Source organism: Mytilus californianus, unplaced genomic scaffold, assembly GCF_021869535.1.
Source record: "Mytilus californianus isolate M0D057914Y unplaced genomic scaffold, xbMytCali1.0.p SCAF_6, whole genome shotgun sequence".
Lineage (NCBI taxonomy): Eukaryota > Metazoa > Mollusca > Bivalvia > Mytilida > Mytilidae > Mytilus > Mytilus californianus.
The window spans coordinates 53677622-53696211 of NW_026262712.1; the positions used below are offsets into that span (position 1 = coordinate 53677622).

Genomic DNA, 18590 nt, shown 5'->3' on the forward strand with positions numbered 1-18590 from the left:
CTGTCAAGTTATATATTCACAGGAGTGTTGTTGAATAAATGAACATTTCCCCTTTTTTTACATTATGCTACCTTTATGCTACAAAGGTAGCATTTCCATTCTCATGATATACAAAGATATTATAGAGTGGCCTTCCAATGATACTCATACATGTAAATCATTGTCTCATTGGCAATCATACTACATCATCATATTGTTATACATGTATGTAAAAATTATGTACATGTATACTTTGTAAACGTAAAGAAGACAAATGAAGTTGAACACAAGATATTTATTTGCATTTTATCCGTATAGTCTCTGCACAACTGCCACTTCTGTTTCAAATTCAATAGATTGAATGGGGAGTCTTGTATTTATTCTTAGTTCAATGACGTCACCATCACTTGCACAAAAAGCGCATACACATGTACATCAAGTTTGGCATATGAACTATGATATTTGAACTATAATAATGTGGTGTTTTCACAGTCAGGATAAGCACATGTCATTTTCTCTCTTACAAAACCATTTTTTAGTATCACATTGATAGTAGTACATGTAATCGGTCCACTACATGACTGTGCAGTAACATTTGAAAAAAGTCATCACTAATAGTTGTTCCTGTCTGCCAGGGAATCTTTTTTTTCAATCAGAAAGGCTAGGGAGTCCTACATTCAGCACATGTATGATATTACATCTCTTGTATGCTGCACTGTTAGGTAAATTTGATCAACATCTTTCTTCTTTTATAACATGCAGGATCCTGGTAAAAAAAAAAATGCTGTCAGATACTGAATGTAAATATACATGTATATAAACTTGTAAATGTCATCAAAGTGGTGGAAATAATGAAAAAAACAATTTATATACACAAAACCGGTATGTCTTGGGGAAAGTAATTCCTGTGATCAATGGTGATGGGTACATTTGTTCTTTAAAGATGGACAATTTTATAAACTGTAGCCATGGACAGGTGCCTGTCTTTATATTGAAGAGAATGAAAATGGCCGACAGCTTGAATGGTCATTTTTAATTGTAAATTTCATCAAAGCTGGTGAAAATATGGAAAAAACAACTGTTATACACAAATCCAGTATGTCATAAGAAAGTAATTCATGTGCTGGGAATAATTATTCTCTAAAGATGGAAAAGTTTATTGACTGTAGACATGGACAGGGGCCTGTCTTTATATTGAAGAGAATGAAAATGGCTGACAGCTTGAATGGTCATTTTTAATTGTAAATTGCATCAAAGCTGGTGAAAATATGGAAAAAACAACTGTTATACACAAATCCAGTATGTCATAAGAAAGTAATTCATGTGCTGGGAATAATTATTCTCTAAAGATGGAAAAGTTTATTGACTGTAGACATGGACAGGGGCCTGTCTTTATATTTTAAAAATTGAACGTGGCCGACAGCGAGAATACTGAATTTTAATTGTAAATTGCATCAAAGTGGGTGATTTAATGAAAAATTCAACATATTTACACAAAACCAGTATGTCTTGGGAAAAGTGATTCATCTCATAAATGGTTTTATTCCTTTTCGAATGAAAAGGTTTTAATAAAAAATACGTCCGTGTAAAAAATTTTCATAACGTCCATGTCGGCCAAGCTTTCCCCTTATTATTGACCACAATAAAACGTTAATCGTCACAATATTTTAACTAACAATTACTACAAACTGAATAAAACAAGGTAAATAATTTACGAAATTGAAATATATACTTACATTATGCTGTTTTGAAAAGCTTGATGTAAAATAAAAATCGAAGCGGTGGTGAACTTGTCATGATCAGATGCAAAATGGCGATCTCGTTAAAGTCTCGTGTGATGCGTGTTTTTAATTGGATTTCGCTGACCACTGTTACAGTTGCCAATCTCTGTGTATATATGTCTCTGGTTAAAAGTAGGGACTGCCCGACTGGTACACATGACATGTCATATATCATAGACTTTATTAAGAAATATTTTAAGCCACTTTATTTCTCTTCAACATGGAAAAAGTGTTATAGTATATGGTCTTGTTTTAAGACTCAGAATCAGAATATGTTAATATATAACATGTAGGAATGTTCTGCACTTTAAAATATGTATCTGCTGCGCAGCCTTCCAATAGACCCTTTTTAGCTCATCTGGCTGAAAACTAGTAAAAGGCCAAGTGAGCTTTTCTCATCACTTGGCATCCGTTGTCGTTAACTTTTACAAAAATCTTCTCCTCTGAATCTACTGCAGCCTTCACGATCAACTTTTGAGTCCACAAGCCCACAGCTCAATTTTTTGAAAATTTTAGTTGGATTCTGTTGGCTTGTAGAGAAGAATTTTACAAGTCCAAAAGCAATTTTACAAGCCAATGCCGTAGGACTTGTGGTTAAGCGTGAAGACTGCTACTGGGAAAAATTTAACCAAACATGGCCACAATCATCATTGGGTTATCTAGTTTAAAATATGTGTCCAATGACCTGGCCCGCCAACCAAGATGGCCGCCATGGCTAAAAATAGAACATGGGGGTAAAATGTAGAATTAGGCTTATATCTCTGAAACCAAAGCATTTAGAGCAAATCTGACTTGAGGTCAAACTGTTCATCAGGTAAAGATCTATCTGCCCTGAAATTTTCAGACAAATCAGACAACCCATTGTTGGGTTGCTGCCCATGAATTGGTAATTTTAAGGAAATTTTAGTTTTTGGTTATCTTCAATATTGTTATAGATAGAGATAAACTGTAAACAGCAATAATGTTCAGCAAAGTAAGATCTACAAATAAGTCAAACATGACCAAAATGGTCAATTGACCCCTTAAGCCCTTTATAGTCAATTTTTAACAATTTTTTGTAAATTTTTGTAATCTTTTACAAAAATCTTCTCCTCTGAAACTACTGAGACAAATTTAACCAAACTTTGCCACAATCATCTTTAGGGTATATTGTTTAAAAAAGGTATCTGATGACCCCGCATACCAACCAACATGGTCGACATGGCTAAAAATAGAACAAAGGGGTAAAATGCAAGTTTTGTCTATTATTTTTTGAACCGTTATAAATAGAAAAAATCTGAAAGGAGCAAAAATGTTCAGAATAATAAGCTCTACCAATTGTCCATATACGTCAAAACTGTTAGACTAATTCTTATAGGAGTTATTGCCCATAGATGACAAATTTTACCATTTTTTTCATATGAAAACTGTGATATTTAGAGAGAAACATTTTTTTCCCATCATGCCTTATATGATTTAAATTATTATAGATAAATAAACACTTTAAATCACAAAAATGATCAGCAAGGCAAGATCTATTAAAAAGTCAAATTTTGCCGATATAGTTAGTAGACTCACTCTTCATAGGAGTGATTGCTCTTAAATGAGAATTTTTTTTAACCTCTTTTGTGTTTTGAGCAAAAACTAAAGAAAATAGAAAGAAACTAAACAGACTAAAAGATCAGTAATACCAGATCAACAAAATAGAGATTTTTGTCATAAAGTCTATTCTCGTCTACTATGTTGGAGAGTGTCCTTTGTTTGATATAAACATACACCAAGGTGAGGGACAAGCTCTTTAGAGCCTCTAGTTTTTATCATTAACCTTTTAACATTCTATTACCTGAACAAAAAAGATGTTTAAGAAACAGATTTTAGAGTACAGTTTGAATCCCATATCCCTGTAATTATGGGAATTATCCTACATATGTTATTTCATTCCAGATACTTTATAAACCATTACGGCATTAGAATTAGATCACATTAGCTCAAATATATATTATAAATGCTTTGATTATTTGAAATTGTGATATATCTAAAGGGTGGATTTAATTTTCGTTGGAAGGGGGTCCATAATACCATGGCTAGCATGGTTAGGATAATTGGCATATATTTTTCATTAAAGATACCAATTATGACATTATGACTAGTTCTTCTATTAGTTTAAACGCTTTTATTGATTTAACTTTTTAACTACAGGGGGTTCAATATTCCATGAGGGGTTCAAATAATAATGGAGACAAAAATTTACCCTCTGGTATATTTTTCATAAGGTGTTTTGACCCAGGTTTACATATGGTATTTTTTTCCAAAAGGAATTTATTTTACAGATTATTATAATACATTTTTTTGTAATAGACTTGGGTTAAATGAAGAAATTTTGCTTTCTAACTAATAGATTTAAATTGCAAAGAGAGATACTTGCTTAACTCTCATTTTTTGTCTCCAAAAATTTAGTAAAATCTGGATGGCTTGACTGAAAGGGTTTCATGTGGGTCTCATTGGGGTGTAAGCGTGATGCGGGAATTGCTGATTTTTTGTACATGTAAGAGTGACATGTGAAAGTCAAATTATTTTGCGTGAAAACAGGAAATGAAGTCGGGTATGACACCTGAAATTACAAACGCTGTTGTTGCAATGATAAGTGGGATACGGGATTCTAACAAAACAATAATTGGGATTGGGGATGAGACCCCTCTTTCATGCCAAAGAATATAAACTTGAATGATTGGGTTTTTAGATTTTAGATAAGAAGTATTTTTTTTTACCTATTAACTGAAAAATATCTTACAATTCTAATTATCTGAAAAGCTGTCACTTACAATATGTAGGGCTACTGATTATAAAATGTCATTTTAATTACAGTATTGCTACAAACATTTCATATCAATTAAAATTTTGCTGTTGTCAGTCTTTAGTATAAATATTGGTTGTAAACTTTGCTGACCACACAGAGTAAAATAGTAACATAAGTAGAATTTTATTAATACACTAGGAGTCATATTGTATGGACATATGAAACTTTTGCTTGCTGCAATATTCCAGAGTCTGTTTCCTATCATGATTTTCTTGATAGAGGGTTTCTGCTATTAAGGAAGCTATTAAACCAAGAATTCAAGTGGTCATGTTAATGTCATCCCTTTGAAAATTTTATGGACGCCATCTTGAGTTGGTTGACCATATGGAATATATTCTTTTCACAGATGATTACAGATATGTTTGAATTGTCATAATCACAATCCTATATTGTTTTCCTCAGATGTGACATTACCAAATGAAACTTAACACTGAATGTGTACTTACATGAGCAACATGATGGTGTTACATGTAAAATCTGCTTACCCTTCCGGAACACTTGAGATAGACCTATGTTTTTGGCGGGGTTCTTGTTGTTCAGTCTTTAGTTTTCTATCTTCTGCTGTTTAGACTGTTATTTGACTTTTTGTTTATTGTTTTTATACCCCACGCAACGAGTTGCGGAGGGTATAATGTTTTTGACCCGTCTGTCCGTCCGTCAGTCCAGAATTTCATGAAACTTTGTAGATAATAAGGACATACTAGGTAGATGTGCATATCGACAGGAAATTATGATTCAATTTTTTTTCTAGGAGTTACGCCCCTTTGAACTTATTTGCTTCAATATACCTCTGCAACAGTTTGTCATCGCAACTCCTCTGAAACCACACAACAGAATTTCATGAAACTTTGTAGATGTGCATATCGACAGGAAATTATGATTCAATTTTTTTCTCATACAATTTTTTTTTCTTACAGTTATTTTATTTCTCCAGTGACAATGTGGGGACGTGGGGTATGTGAGCGCGCTCACTAAGGTTCTTTAATTTGCCATGGCATTGTTAGTTTGTCTTAGACTTTTTGAATTCTTTGAATATCCCTTTGATATCTTCCACCCCTCTTTTATCATACAGTCTGTGCAAAAAGCTGCTAACCTTAGCCTTATAATTTTATTTCTAAGATGTCAGGATATGCTCTTTTAATTATACTGTAAATTAAGAAATTATTGCGTGCTTTTTCATTGTGATTTCGACATGGCAGATCTAAATGTTAGAACAATTATTGTGATTACAGGAAAATTTGCATACAAATATATGTGGCAGATTTCAGAATGCAAATTGTTGTTAGGTCCGAGGACACAGTTATCGTCCTTTGATTTTTGTTATCTACAATTATAGTTCCTAGTGTGGACAGTGTATAACTTGCAAATTTTTTCCATACACTTTCCAAATTTATTTATATTTTATGCATGAAAAAGTAAGTATGGGGATGAAATTACATGTTGAAAAAATTTGGTTGATGAATTTTTATACGCCCGTCAAATTTTTGACGGGACGTATTATGGTATACAAATGTCCGGCGTCCGTCTGTCTGTCTGTCTGTCTGTCCGTCTGTCTGGCATAAACATGTCGCACCGTAACTTGAGAATGACTTATCCAAATTTCATGAAACTTAACATAGTTGTTTCTTATGATGGTCAAACGATCTGTATATTTTTTGGTGAAAATAAGATTAAAACTTTTTGATTTACGGGACTTAGTAACTAAAACAGGTGTGTGTTTTTTTTTCACATGTCGAGCCGTATCTCAAAAACAATTTATGATTACTGCTTAAAACTTTACACACTTCTTAGTTATATCAATCTTAAGATCTGTATACTTTTTGGTGATAATTCAAGATTTTATTTTAGAGATATTGAGTATTTTGTTAAAAAAGGGGGAGGGGTTTTTCACATGTCGCGCCATATCTCAAAAACAGTTTATGGTTATTGCTTAAAACTTTACACACTTCTTAGTTATATTAACCTTAAGATCTGTATACATTTTGGTGATGATTCAAAATTTATTTTTGAGTTATTGAGTATTTTGTAAAAAAAAGGGGGAGGGGTTTTTCACATGTCGCGCCGTATCTCAAAAACGATTTATGATTATTGCTTAAAATTTTACACACTTCTTAGTTATATTAATCTAAAGATCTGTATACTTTTTGGTTTTGATTCAAAATTTTGTTTTTGAGATATTTATTTTTTTTTTTTTAAAAGGGGGGTTTTCACATGTCGCGCTGCATCTCAAAAATGATTTATGATTATTGCTTAGAATTTTATACACTTCTTAGTTATATTAATCTCAAGATCTGTATACTTTTTGGTTTTGATTCAAAATTTTATTTTAGAGATATTGAGTTTTTTGTAAAAAAATAAGGGGGTTTTCGCAAGTCACGCCGTATGTCAGAAACTATTTATGCTTATTGCATAAAAATTCACACACAAGACGACGGGCGTATCATGCGCTCATGGCGCAGCTGTTTATTATGTAAAGTAGTAATTTTGTCCAGTTATAAAAGGTCAAAAATTAGTATGTCTGAAGCTGTCAAACTGAATTATAGACCCCCTTAACATAGAATTGTCCATATTTTGAGTTATAAGCTCTACCAATTGTCCATATACGTCAAAACTGTTAGACTAATTCTTATAGGAGTTATTGCCCATAGATGACAAATTTTACCATTTTTTTCATATGAAAACTGTGATATTTAGAGAGAAACATTTTTTTCCCATCATGCCTTATATGATTTAAATTATTATAGATAAATAAACACTTTAAATCACAAAAATGATCAGCAAGGCAAGATCTATTAAAAAGTCAAATTTTGCCGATATAGTTAGTAGACTCACTCTTCATAGGAGTGATTGCTCTTAAATGAGAATTTTTTTTAACCTCTTTTGTGTTTTGAGCAAAAACTAAAGAAAATAGAAAGAAACTAAACAGACTAAAAGATCAGTAATACCAGATCAACAAAATAGAGATTTTTGTCATAAAGTCTATTCTCGTCTACTATGTTGGAGAGTGTCCTTTGTTTGATATAAACATACACCAAGGTGAGGGACAAGCTCTTTAGAGCCTCTAGTTTTTATCATTAACCTTTTAACATTCTATTACCTGAACAAAAAAGATGTTTAAGAAACAGATTTTAGAGTACAGTTTGAATCCCATATCCCTGTAATTATGGGAATTATCCTACATATGTTATTTCATTCCAGATACTTTATAAACCATTACGGCATTAGAATTAGATCACATTAGCTCAAATATATATTATAAATGCTTTGATTATTTGAAATTGTGATATATCTAAAGGGTGGATTTAATTTTCGTTGGAAGGGGGTCCATAATACCATGGCTAGCATGGTTAGGATAATTGGCATATATTTTTCATTAAAGATACCAATTATGACATTATGACTAGTTCTTCTATTAGTTTAAACGCTTTTATTGATTTAACTTTTTAACTACAGGGGGTTCAATATTCCATGAGGGGTTCAAATAATAATGGAGACAAAAATTTACCCTCTGGTATATTTTTCATAAGGTGTTTTGACCCAGGTTTACATATGGTATTTTTTTCCAAAAGGAATTTATTTTACAGATTATTATAATACATTTTTTTGTAATAGACTTGGGTTAAATGAAGAAATTTTGCTTTCTAACTAATAGATTTAAATTGCAAAGAGAGATACTTGCTTAACTCTCATTTTTTGTCTCCAAAAATTTAGTAAAATCTGGATGGCTTGACTGAAAGGGTTTCATGTGGGTCTCATTGGGGTGTAAGCGTGATGCGGGAATTGCTGATTTTTTGTACATGTAAGAGTGACATGTGAAAGTCAAATTATTTTGCGTGAAAACAGGAAATGAAGTCGGGTATGACACCTGAAATTACAAACGCTGTTGTTGCAATGATAAGTGGGATACGGGATTCTAACAAAACAATAATTGGGATTGGGGATGAGACCCCTCTTTCATGCCAAAGAATATAAACTTGAATGATTGGGTTTTTAGATTTTAGATAAGAAGTATTTTTTTTTACCTATTAACTGAAAAATATCTTACAATTCTAATTATCTGAAAAGCTGTCACTTACAATATGTAGGGCTACTGATTATAAAATGTCATTTTAATTACAGTATTGCTACAAACATTTCATATCAATTAAAATTTTGCTGTTGTCAGTCTTTAGTATAAATATTGGTTGTAAACTTTGCTGACCACACAGAGTAAAATAGTAACATAAGTAGAATTTTATTAATACACTAGGAGTCATATTGTATGGACATATGAAACTTTTGCTTGCTGCAATATTCCAGAGTCTGTTTCCTATCATGATTTTCTTGATAGAGGGTTTCTGCTATTAAGGAAGCTATTAAACCAAGAATTCAAGTGGTCATGTTAATGTCATCCCTTTGAAAATTTTATGGACGCCATCTTGAGTTGGTTGACCATATGGAATATATTCTTTTCACAGATGATTACAGATATGTTTGAATTGTCATAATCACAATCCTATATTGTTTTCCTCAGATGTGACATTACCAAATGAAACTTAACACTGAATGTGTACTTACATGAGCAACATGATGGTGTTACATGTAAAATCTGCTTACCCTTCCGGAACACTTGAGATAGACCTATGTTTTTGGCGGGGTTCTTGTTGTTCAGTCTTTAGTTTTCTATCTTCTGCTGTTTAGACTGTTATTTGACTTTTTGTTTATTGTTTTTATACCCCACGCAACGAGTTGCGGAGGGTATAATGTTTTTGACCCGTCTGTCCGTCCGTCAGTCCAGAATTTCATGAAACTTTGTAGATAATAAGGACATACTAGGTAGATGTGCATATCGACAGGAAATTATGATTCAATTTTTTTTCTAGGAGTTACGCCCCTTTGAACTTATTTGCTTCAATATACCTCTGCAACAGTTTGTCATCGCAACTCCTCTGAAACCACACAACAGAATTTCATGAAACTTTGTAGATGTGCATATCGACAGGAAATTATGATTCAATTTTTTTCTCATACAATTTTTTTTTCTTACAGTTATTTTATTTCTCCAGTGACAATGTGGGGACGTGGGGTATGTGAGCGCGCTCACTAAGGTTCTTTAATTTGCCATGGCATTGTTAGTTTGTCTTAGACTTTTTGAATTCTTTGAATATCCCTTTGATATCTTCCACCCCTCTTTTATCATACAGTCTGTGCAAAAAGCTGCTAACCTTAGCCTTATAATTTTATTTCTAAGATGTCAGGATATGCTCTTTTAATTATACTGTAAATTAAGAAATTATTGCGTGCTTTTTCATTGTGATTTCGACATGGCAGATCTAAATGTTAGAACAATTATTGTGATTACAGGAAAATTTGCATACAAATATATGTGGCAGATTTCAGAATGCAAATTGTTGTTAGGTCCGAGGACACAGTTATCGTCCTTTGATTTTTGTTATCTACAATTATAGTTCCTAGTGTGGACAGTGTATAACTTGCAAATTTTTTCCATACACTTTCCAAATTTATTTATATTTTATGCATGAAAAAGTAAGTATGGGGATGAAATTACATGTTGAAAAAATTTGGTTGATGAATTTTTATACGCCCGTCAAATTTTTGACGGGACGTATTATGGTATACAAATGTCCGGCGTCCGTCTGTCTGTCTGTCTGTCTGTCCGTCTGTCTGGCATAAACATGTCGCACCGTAACTTGAGAATGACTTATCCAAATTTCATGAAACTTAACATAGTTGTTTCTTATGATGGTCAAACGATCTGTATATTTTTTGGTGAAAATAAGATTAAAACTTTTTGATTTACGGGACTTAGTAACTAAAACAGGTGTGTGTTTTTTTTTCACATGTCGAGCCGTATCTCAAAAACAATTTATGATTACTGCTTAAAACTTTACACACTTCTTAGTTATATCAATCTTAAGATCTGTATACTTTTTGGTGATAATTCAAGATTTTATTTTAGAGATATTGAGTATTTTGTTAAAAAAGGGGGAGGGGTTTTTCACATGTCGCGCCATATCTCAAAAACAGTTTATGGTTATTGCTTAAAACTTTACACACTTCTTAGTTATATTAACCTTAAGATCTGTATACATTTTGGTGATGATTCAAAATTTATTTTTGAGTTATTGAGTATTTTGTAAAAAAAAGGGGGAGGGGTTTTTCACATGTCGCGCCGTATCTCAAAAACGATTTATGATTATTGCTTAAAATTTTACACACTTCTTAGTTATATTAATCTAAAGATCTGTATACTTTTTGGTTTTGATTCAAAATTTTGTTTTTGAGATATTTATTTTTTTTTTTTTAAAAGGGGGGTTTTCACATGTCGCGCTGCATCTCAAAAATGATTTATGATTATTGCTTAGAATTTTATACACTTCTTAGTTATATTAATCTCAAGATCTGTATACTTTTTGGTTTTGATTCAAAATTTTATTTTAGAGATATTGAGTTTTTTGTAAAAAAATAAGGGGGTTTTCGCAAGTCACGCCGTATGTCAGAAACTATTTATGCTTATTGCATAAAAATTCACACACAAGACGACGGGCGTATCATGCGCTCATGGCGCAGCTGTTTATTATGTAAAGTAGTAATTTTGTCCAGTTATAAAAGGTCAAAAATTAGTATGTCTGAAGCTGTCAAACTGAATTATAGACCCCCTTAACATAGAATTGTCCATATTTTGAGTTAGAGCTGGTAGACTTTTCTATAATTTTGATATTTGTCCCAAAAGTAGTACACTACACTGTAAAAATCTTTTAGAGATAGAGCAGGTGTGATTTTTTTTAATTTGAATTTATTGTCTAAAAGAAATGCACTACAAAATAACTGTGTTCTCAATCTATTATTACAATACTCACCCAGTCGCATTATTGGCAATTATTTCTGAATTTATAGTATACAAAATGATTGTGTTTGCTTTCATCTAAAACAGGGATGGTGAGGCCATGATGGAAGTTGAAAGATATGACCTTGAAGATGGGATACAGACAATACCTGAAAGTCCACCTTTGGCAGACAGCAAGACAAGCATTGCTGAGGTCACATTTGAGGAAGAAATATCATCTACAACTGACTCTCTAGTAATTGAATGTGGTAGTATAAGAGTTGGCAGCCTGAAAGGAATATCTTTAGTACCAGTAATTATTTCTACCAAGTATATTGAATTTAAACTTCAAATAGAAGGTATGTATCATAGATAGAGAAATACATACTGTAGTTTCAAAAATTTTTGCAATGTTTTAATAATCGTGAAAATTGCAATGGAGTAGGTATCCAAAAATACCTCTGAAAAAAATATATATATAAGAATGCTTCAAACAAATATTTGCTGTCAAAATTTAAGTTTTTATTTTAGCAATCCCAAAAATTTCTTAGAGCTTTTTTCCTTATGCTTGTAAAAGTTTGGTTGGCTTGCTTGCTTTGCTTGTAAAAATGTTTGCTCAAGCATTGTAATTAAGATTGACATCTGCAATCAATAGATAGGCGGTCTTCAGCTTGTATACATTATACTTAAATTTTATTGGATGTTAAGTATAATGCAAAATATAATGTATATAAGCTGAAGCCCCACCTAAGATCAACAACACGGACAGGAAAACACTTAATTAATATGATAGAATAGACCACTCTACAGTTTCTATAATTTAATAATTATTTTAGCAAATAACACGCTTGGGCAAAATGATTTAAACAAATATTTTATATTCTATGCACATTATATCTAACATTCTTGTTCAACTTTATTATCCTCGTGCGGGTGCACTCGACTCCAATCTTAATTGACTAGGAGTGTCAGTTTTACTATCAAAAGGTCGTGGTTTTCTCCGGGCACACCGGCTTCCTCCACCAATAAAAACTGGCCGCCATGAAATAGCCAAAAAGCGGTGCTTAAAAGTGGCGTTAAAACACCAAAAATTAAAAATCAAATCAACTTTATTATCATACCTACTTTCACTTTCAACTTATACTTACCATTTAATGAAGAAAAAAGCAACTATAGGTCACCGTACGGCCTTTAACAATGAGAAAACCCGTATTGTAAAGTTGTCTATGAAAGGTCTAGACAACAACATCATTGAACATGGTAACATTATCACTTCCCGCTGTTGTACTTCAGCGCAATTTTCTGTATTTTTTTTTCCTGATGACGGTGCCCTATGCAACGAAAGATGTCAGTCTTAGTAAATTACTACAGCAACCCATAAAGTGTTGTTATAGTCTTCACATTTAATACATTGTAAACTGTTTTCATCTTTGTTAATTTCAGGGGAGAAAGGTGTACATTGCATAAAGTTACAGTCAGATGAAATAATGCAGTGTCTCTATGGACAGAAGTATGGTGTGATATTTATAGTAACAAACATTGAAGCTGGAATTAAAATCAGGAGTGTCCTTGGCATGAAGAAAAAGGTTAAAAGAAAGCCATACTTAGACCCTCATGGACCAGGTTAGCAACATACTGTAAATCCAGAAATCCTTAAGAGGTTTTTAAAAAAAAGACTTAAGCTATGTCTGTAAAATTTAGTCAAGCTTACTACTTGGAAGAATATTTAAGTTAGTTAAAAAAAATTGTTTTGGACAGGTTTAAGAGTCATAGTTATACTAAAAGGTATTTGTCTTTTTCAGTTGGCCAAGGTTTATTTGTGGCTTTTTTTTTTGCCTATTCTTGCAAACTACAATTCGAACAGTTAAAAAGTGTGTTACAATGCTACAAGAATTTTACTAATGAAGAATTCTTGATAGAACTTGATGAACATTCACAGCATAAAGTGTTGCTTGAGACATTGCCAAATACTGGTCCAGAAAAGAAAGAATTAGTGATTTTAAAGGCATTAACCAGAGCAGCTTCCACAGACTTCAACAACAATTTTGTCTCCATGGAATCAACTCAAACAGCCGTTGATATGAACATGTTTAAACAAGAAAGGTGACTATATGATTTAAATGTTTTATCGTGTGTCTTTTAGTTCTTGTATCAACAGAACTGCTGTTTTGCTTCAAAACAGGACAGAGACCTATATTATATTTTTTTTTGTTGGTCTCTATGGTTTGAAACTTGTCATGACTAAAATTGTAGGCCGGGTTAACGTGTTAAGGATGTTGGCTCTTCTTGTTTTTGAATTTTTGTCAGATATTCGGAATTCTCTGGTTTTATCCTTGTAGTGCTAATAAATATTTTGCTCGCTAATCCCTACTTTTCTTTTCATAATATTATTACATATAGTTTAAAAGGCCATATTGAAAATCTTATAACGTCCTTGTTATTTTTTCATTGTTTTTGAAAGAAAAAGGTGCCAATGATAAATGTATGAAAAATCTAGAGAGAATCATTTCCCGCCAAATTTTCAATGGCTTATATCTCGAAAAAAACAAGCACACTGACACTTCATTCTTTTCTGCTTTTTTAGTTCCTTCATTTATATATTATCAATTTATAACAGTCTTTTAAAAAGCTTGTTATTTTAAAACAGAGTAGTGAACATCCTTAAGGTAAGATTTCAGATAGATGTATTGAGTTGAAAGAGACGACTTTCAAATTCATGCAATTTCCCCTACACTTCCTATGTCACAATGCTTATGTTATTACATCACAGTAAGAACAGATTGTTCAATGACGTCATTTACCATTTACACCGATTGTCGTCTTAATAAACACTTTGAAATTGGTCTATTGCTTCTCCTGATAAAATTGAGAAATTGGAGTCAACATTTCTTTTACAAGTTGTACCCCAAGATGCTACTGATTATAAGTTTACTAAAAAAAACATTCTGGTTAATAGTGAAAAAGGAAAAAAAAATAAGATAAAAACATTGCCATTTTGTTTTAAATACTTATTCATTGACACTCATTCATGGTTGTTGTATTTCAGTGAAATAAAGGCTTTCTATGTACCAGTTTGGGGACCAGGTGGTCATGTTGATGTACTATGGCATCGAGCTATTGAATGGTGTACTGACTGTGGACCTTGCTCTGGAAAATGTATTGGTTTCTGTTCTGTAATACTTTTATTGTTTTGGATTTTCCTTCTGCAAAAGTCATAAACAAAAAAATGGACAGTATTCATTGTCATATTTTGGTGAATCTATATGTTATTTTGTAATTGTAAGGATTGGGAAATCTTCCTGTCATTAAAGCATTGTAAACAAGATATGGCAATTATTGTTAAATAGAATATAAGTTTCCTTATATGAAAGCTTATTTGATTTTATAAAAAGGTTGCAAGGTTAACAATCTTGTAGATATTGGTTTGTTCATTGAAAAATCCCTTCCAGGCACAATTTGGCCTTGTGTGATAGCCTTCTTAAAGCATTATAGTCAGAGCATGAATTATTCAAATACAAAATCAAAAGACATTGTCACATCATTGTATGATAGGAAAAGTGTACAGGAACAACAGAAATTGTATCTTCTGTCAAAACTAATACTTAATTTTTCATAGTTTGTACTTGGAACATTGAAAAAGCATGAACCATGGTAATTTGCGAATAAAAAGTCCATGAACATGTTAGAATGTGGTATAGGAAACACACAAGGTACGGTAGAGCTTGAGGTACATTTAATTTTCATTGGCCATTAACTGATCATATGGTATTATTTCAGTATTAACCTGATTCAAGCTTAGTTAGAAAAAACAAAAAGCACAATACATCTAATAGTGTTGTAGTTAAAACATTTCAGAACACACAATGCCTTGTGGTCATAAAAATTTGAAGTACGATTATCGTACTCAGATTCAACCAATCAAAATACTGGATCTTGTGTTTCGAGCACAGATTTTTACTCCAATTACTGAGTAAAGTTTCATGAGGACAGGGAGATGTGATATGAATATGATTGCCAATGAGAACACTCCACTGATGTAAGCAAATATAGATTACTGTACAGCCTTCAACAATGAGCAAAGCCCATAACGTATAGTAAGCTATAAAAGGCTCCTGCATGACAAAATGAGAAAACCAACAAACTGGTTCATGTTTAAAACAAAAAAACCTGAAAACATATATATGGTAGACAGCAACCAATCACAACCACTGAATTACAGGTTCCTGACCTCAGACAGGCTTACAAAGAAACATGGACTCAGCTGTTAATAAAAAAATGTGGTGATAACTACTGTAAATTCAGAAATTATTGCGAGGTTTATATGATTGCGAATAATGCAACTAGGTGAGTTTCGCATTAATTAGAACTTGCATTCAGATATCTGATACATACATCAGCATGCAGATTTTCCTGAAATTGCAATAATTAGTCTCGCATTTTTGTCCATTCTTCAAAAATGGCAATAATAAATGCACGCAATAATTTCTGAATTTACAGTATTATATGCTAAAGAATGTTTGAGCTGTGCTTAAAGTTCTTACCTGCAACCAGTAATGATGAACAACTAATACTGTTAAAAGAGAGATTATGTTTACAGTTTCTTTGATAGATAATGGATATTTAGTCAATGGCTTCATCTATTTGTACCAAATTCATCAAGACATTAGGTGTTTGGCTATTATAAGACTGCATTGTTTTTGAAACAGGTAAATATATAAATATAAAAATAAGGAGATGTGATAAGATTGCCAATGAGACAACTATCCAACAAAGTTGAAATGAAGTGGTTGTAAGCAATTATAGACCACCATGCTGCCTTCAACAATGAGAAAAACCCATACCATATAGTCAACTATAAAAGACCCTGAAGTTACTTTTTAAATGCAGCATATTCATTTCTCTAATACATTTCAAATGCAAGGCAAGCAGATATTATCTTTGATAGAGATATTTAAACCACTAATACCTGATAGTTTTGATAGTAAATACTTTGCATTTATTGGATAATCATGTTTTCTTTTGCTGGTGGCTGTTCTATAAAAACATACATGGGACTTGGGCAAGGCAACTTGAATTTGCTGCTATAAGTAGATGTGAAAAATTATGTTGCACATGATTAAAATATATACAGATCTCTAAGATAGCTTTTCTGGGTGGTTACTTTCTTTGTAAAGTTTCTTTCCTGGGTACCGATTATATTTTAAAATGAAATAAACATGGGTTTTACTTCTACTTTAATTGTTATCGTCACCATGTTTACTAGCTGCGGAACCGTAACTCTTATGGTCCTTTTTATATTTTTTTTTTGATTTTGCGGTAATTAGGTACGTAATGTTATAGAAAAATATCTAACAAAACGAAATAAACACATTTCTAAGCTACAAAAGAGAGGTAAATAGCCAAACTAACGGAAAGAAGTGCGACCTGAACCTGGGTTGCAATTCCGAACGTTTTGAAATAGGAAAAATCCGTAGCTCTATGGTCCGCAAATAGTCAAAAAATAACATAAGGACCTAAGAGCTACAGTTCCGCAGCTACATGTTTACTTGACAGTTTCTTGCAACTAGAATTTGAAATTAGGATTTATTTACCATTGGTATTTTGTTTTTGAAAATATGAGGTTGGAATTTTCAAAGCTGCTTTTTATAGAACACAAGTAAATATTCTTATTTTTTCTTCAGGATTTGACCACAACAAAGTTTCATGGACTAACAGGTAACATAATCTAGTTGCCTTTGATGTCGCATACTAATGGAAAACTTAGTATATAAAGAAATAGATCTTTAAATATGAGACAGATTGTCAAAAGATAGATATAAAGTAATTATTAACCATAGTATTGTAGTAGAAATTATATACTCAATGCTTGTTTCCACTTGAAATTTTGACATAATTTTGAAAAAGTCCCAAAATTTAAGAGGTGAATGAATCTTAATACAGTTTTACACTTAAAAGTGTCAAAATTAGATATAATAAGAAATTTTTGTTCTTTCAAAGTGTACATAATATACATGAAAATATATGTAATTTACAGATAAAAAAGTAGTGTCATTTTTGGTTATAAATAAATGATCAAACATCAAAACATTTATCATATAATAAAAAAAACAGTAACTCTTCATAAAAACATGATAAATAATGAAAATTACACTTTATAAATTTGGTGTGTCGAAATCACTTTTAAAAGCAGTTGATGCATAAGTACTGAAAGGATCAAAATGACCAACAAAATGGCCAAAATCACCTAAAGTCATCTTTGCCTGACTGGAGTTGGAACCTTAACTTCGTCATAATTTCTTTACCATTCAATGGAAAATTTAAGAAATGTATATTTAATCATGTCTGGTGACTCACTGACTACTGGGCTAATGTTACTCTCTGGGACCAAGAGTCCCCCAGCAAGTTATCTATCCAGTGTACACATCCGTAATTAGATAAGGCCCCTTATGTCAATCTATACATCAAGACAGTCAATTTTCTTTTAGTCTTTTCCAGATCAGCTGCTTCAAATCCAAATGAGTTGAATTGACTTAAAAAACAAAAAAGCATGAGGAGTTTTTTTTGTTTTTGTTGACCTTAGAAAAAGTAATCAAACAGGTATACATCAAATCATTTAAGGTATTTGGGAAAACAGGAATTTGAAGAAAAAATATACAAGATAAGTAAGCCCTGGATAGTTAATCTTTAACATCTGGACTCATCTTTCCTTTTGGTAATCGGTTACTTGGTTATCTCCCCTTCATATCTGTTTCCTCTACTTATTAGTTGAAATTCAGCAAAGTGGAATTATTTTATGGTCCCATTAACTTCAAGGTAACATGAGTCAACTGAAGTTGACTTTATAAAAATAAGTTGTGGTATGATTGCCTAAGAGAAAAAACCATACCTCATAGTAAGCAATAAAATGAAATGACAAATTAAGAACAATTCAAATGAAAAATCTAACAGCCTGATTAATGTACAAAACAAAAAATGAAAAACTAATATGATATACAACAACCACTGAATAGAATACTCCTGACTTGAGACAGGCACATATAGAATGTGGCGGCGTTAAACATGTTTATACCCTTTTCCCTACCTGGTACTTGCTTTTTTTAATTCAAATTTTAGAATGTAAGATGTGTTCAAGATTTTTTATTTGAAGGTTTCAGACTTCCCTGTTTGC

The 18590-nt window shown here is 32.0% G+C and overlaps 1 protein-coding gene and 1 long non-coding RNA gene across 2 annotated transcripts; one reads left to right on the top strand and one right to left on the bottom strand.

Annotated features, from left to right (window-relative positions):
- Positions 1–259: 259 nt before the first annotated feature.
- Positions 260–1885, bottom strand: LOC127704517 (uncharacterized). The gene is made up of 2 exons (XR_007983312.1): positions 1716–1885; positions 260–745 (listed from the first exon to the last, which is right to left on the bottom strand). It is a non-coding gene; the product is annotated as an uncharacterized LOC127704517 (long non-coding RNA).
- A 9645-nt stretch (positions 1886–11530) lies between these two features.
- LOC127705043 (uncharacterized) lies at positions 11531–14707 on the top strand. The gene is made up of 4 exons (XM_052209292.1): positions 11531–11781; positions 12866–13045; positions 13225–13525; positions 14469–14707. The coding sequence occupies exons 1-4, from the start codon at positions 11544–11546 to the stop codon at positions 14638–14640; spliced, it is 891 nt and encodes a 296-aa protein (XP_052065252.1). The 5' UTR covers positions 11531–11543; the 3' UTR covers positions 14641–14707.
- Positions 14708–18590: the final 3883 nt, after the last annotated feature.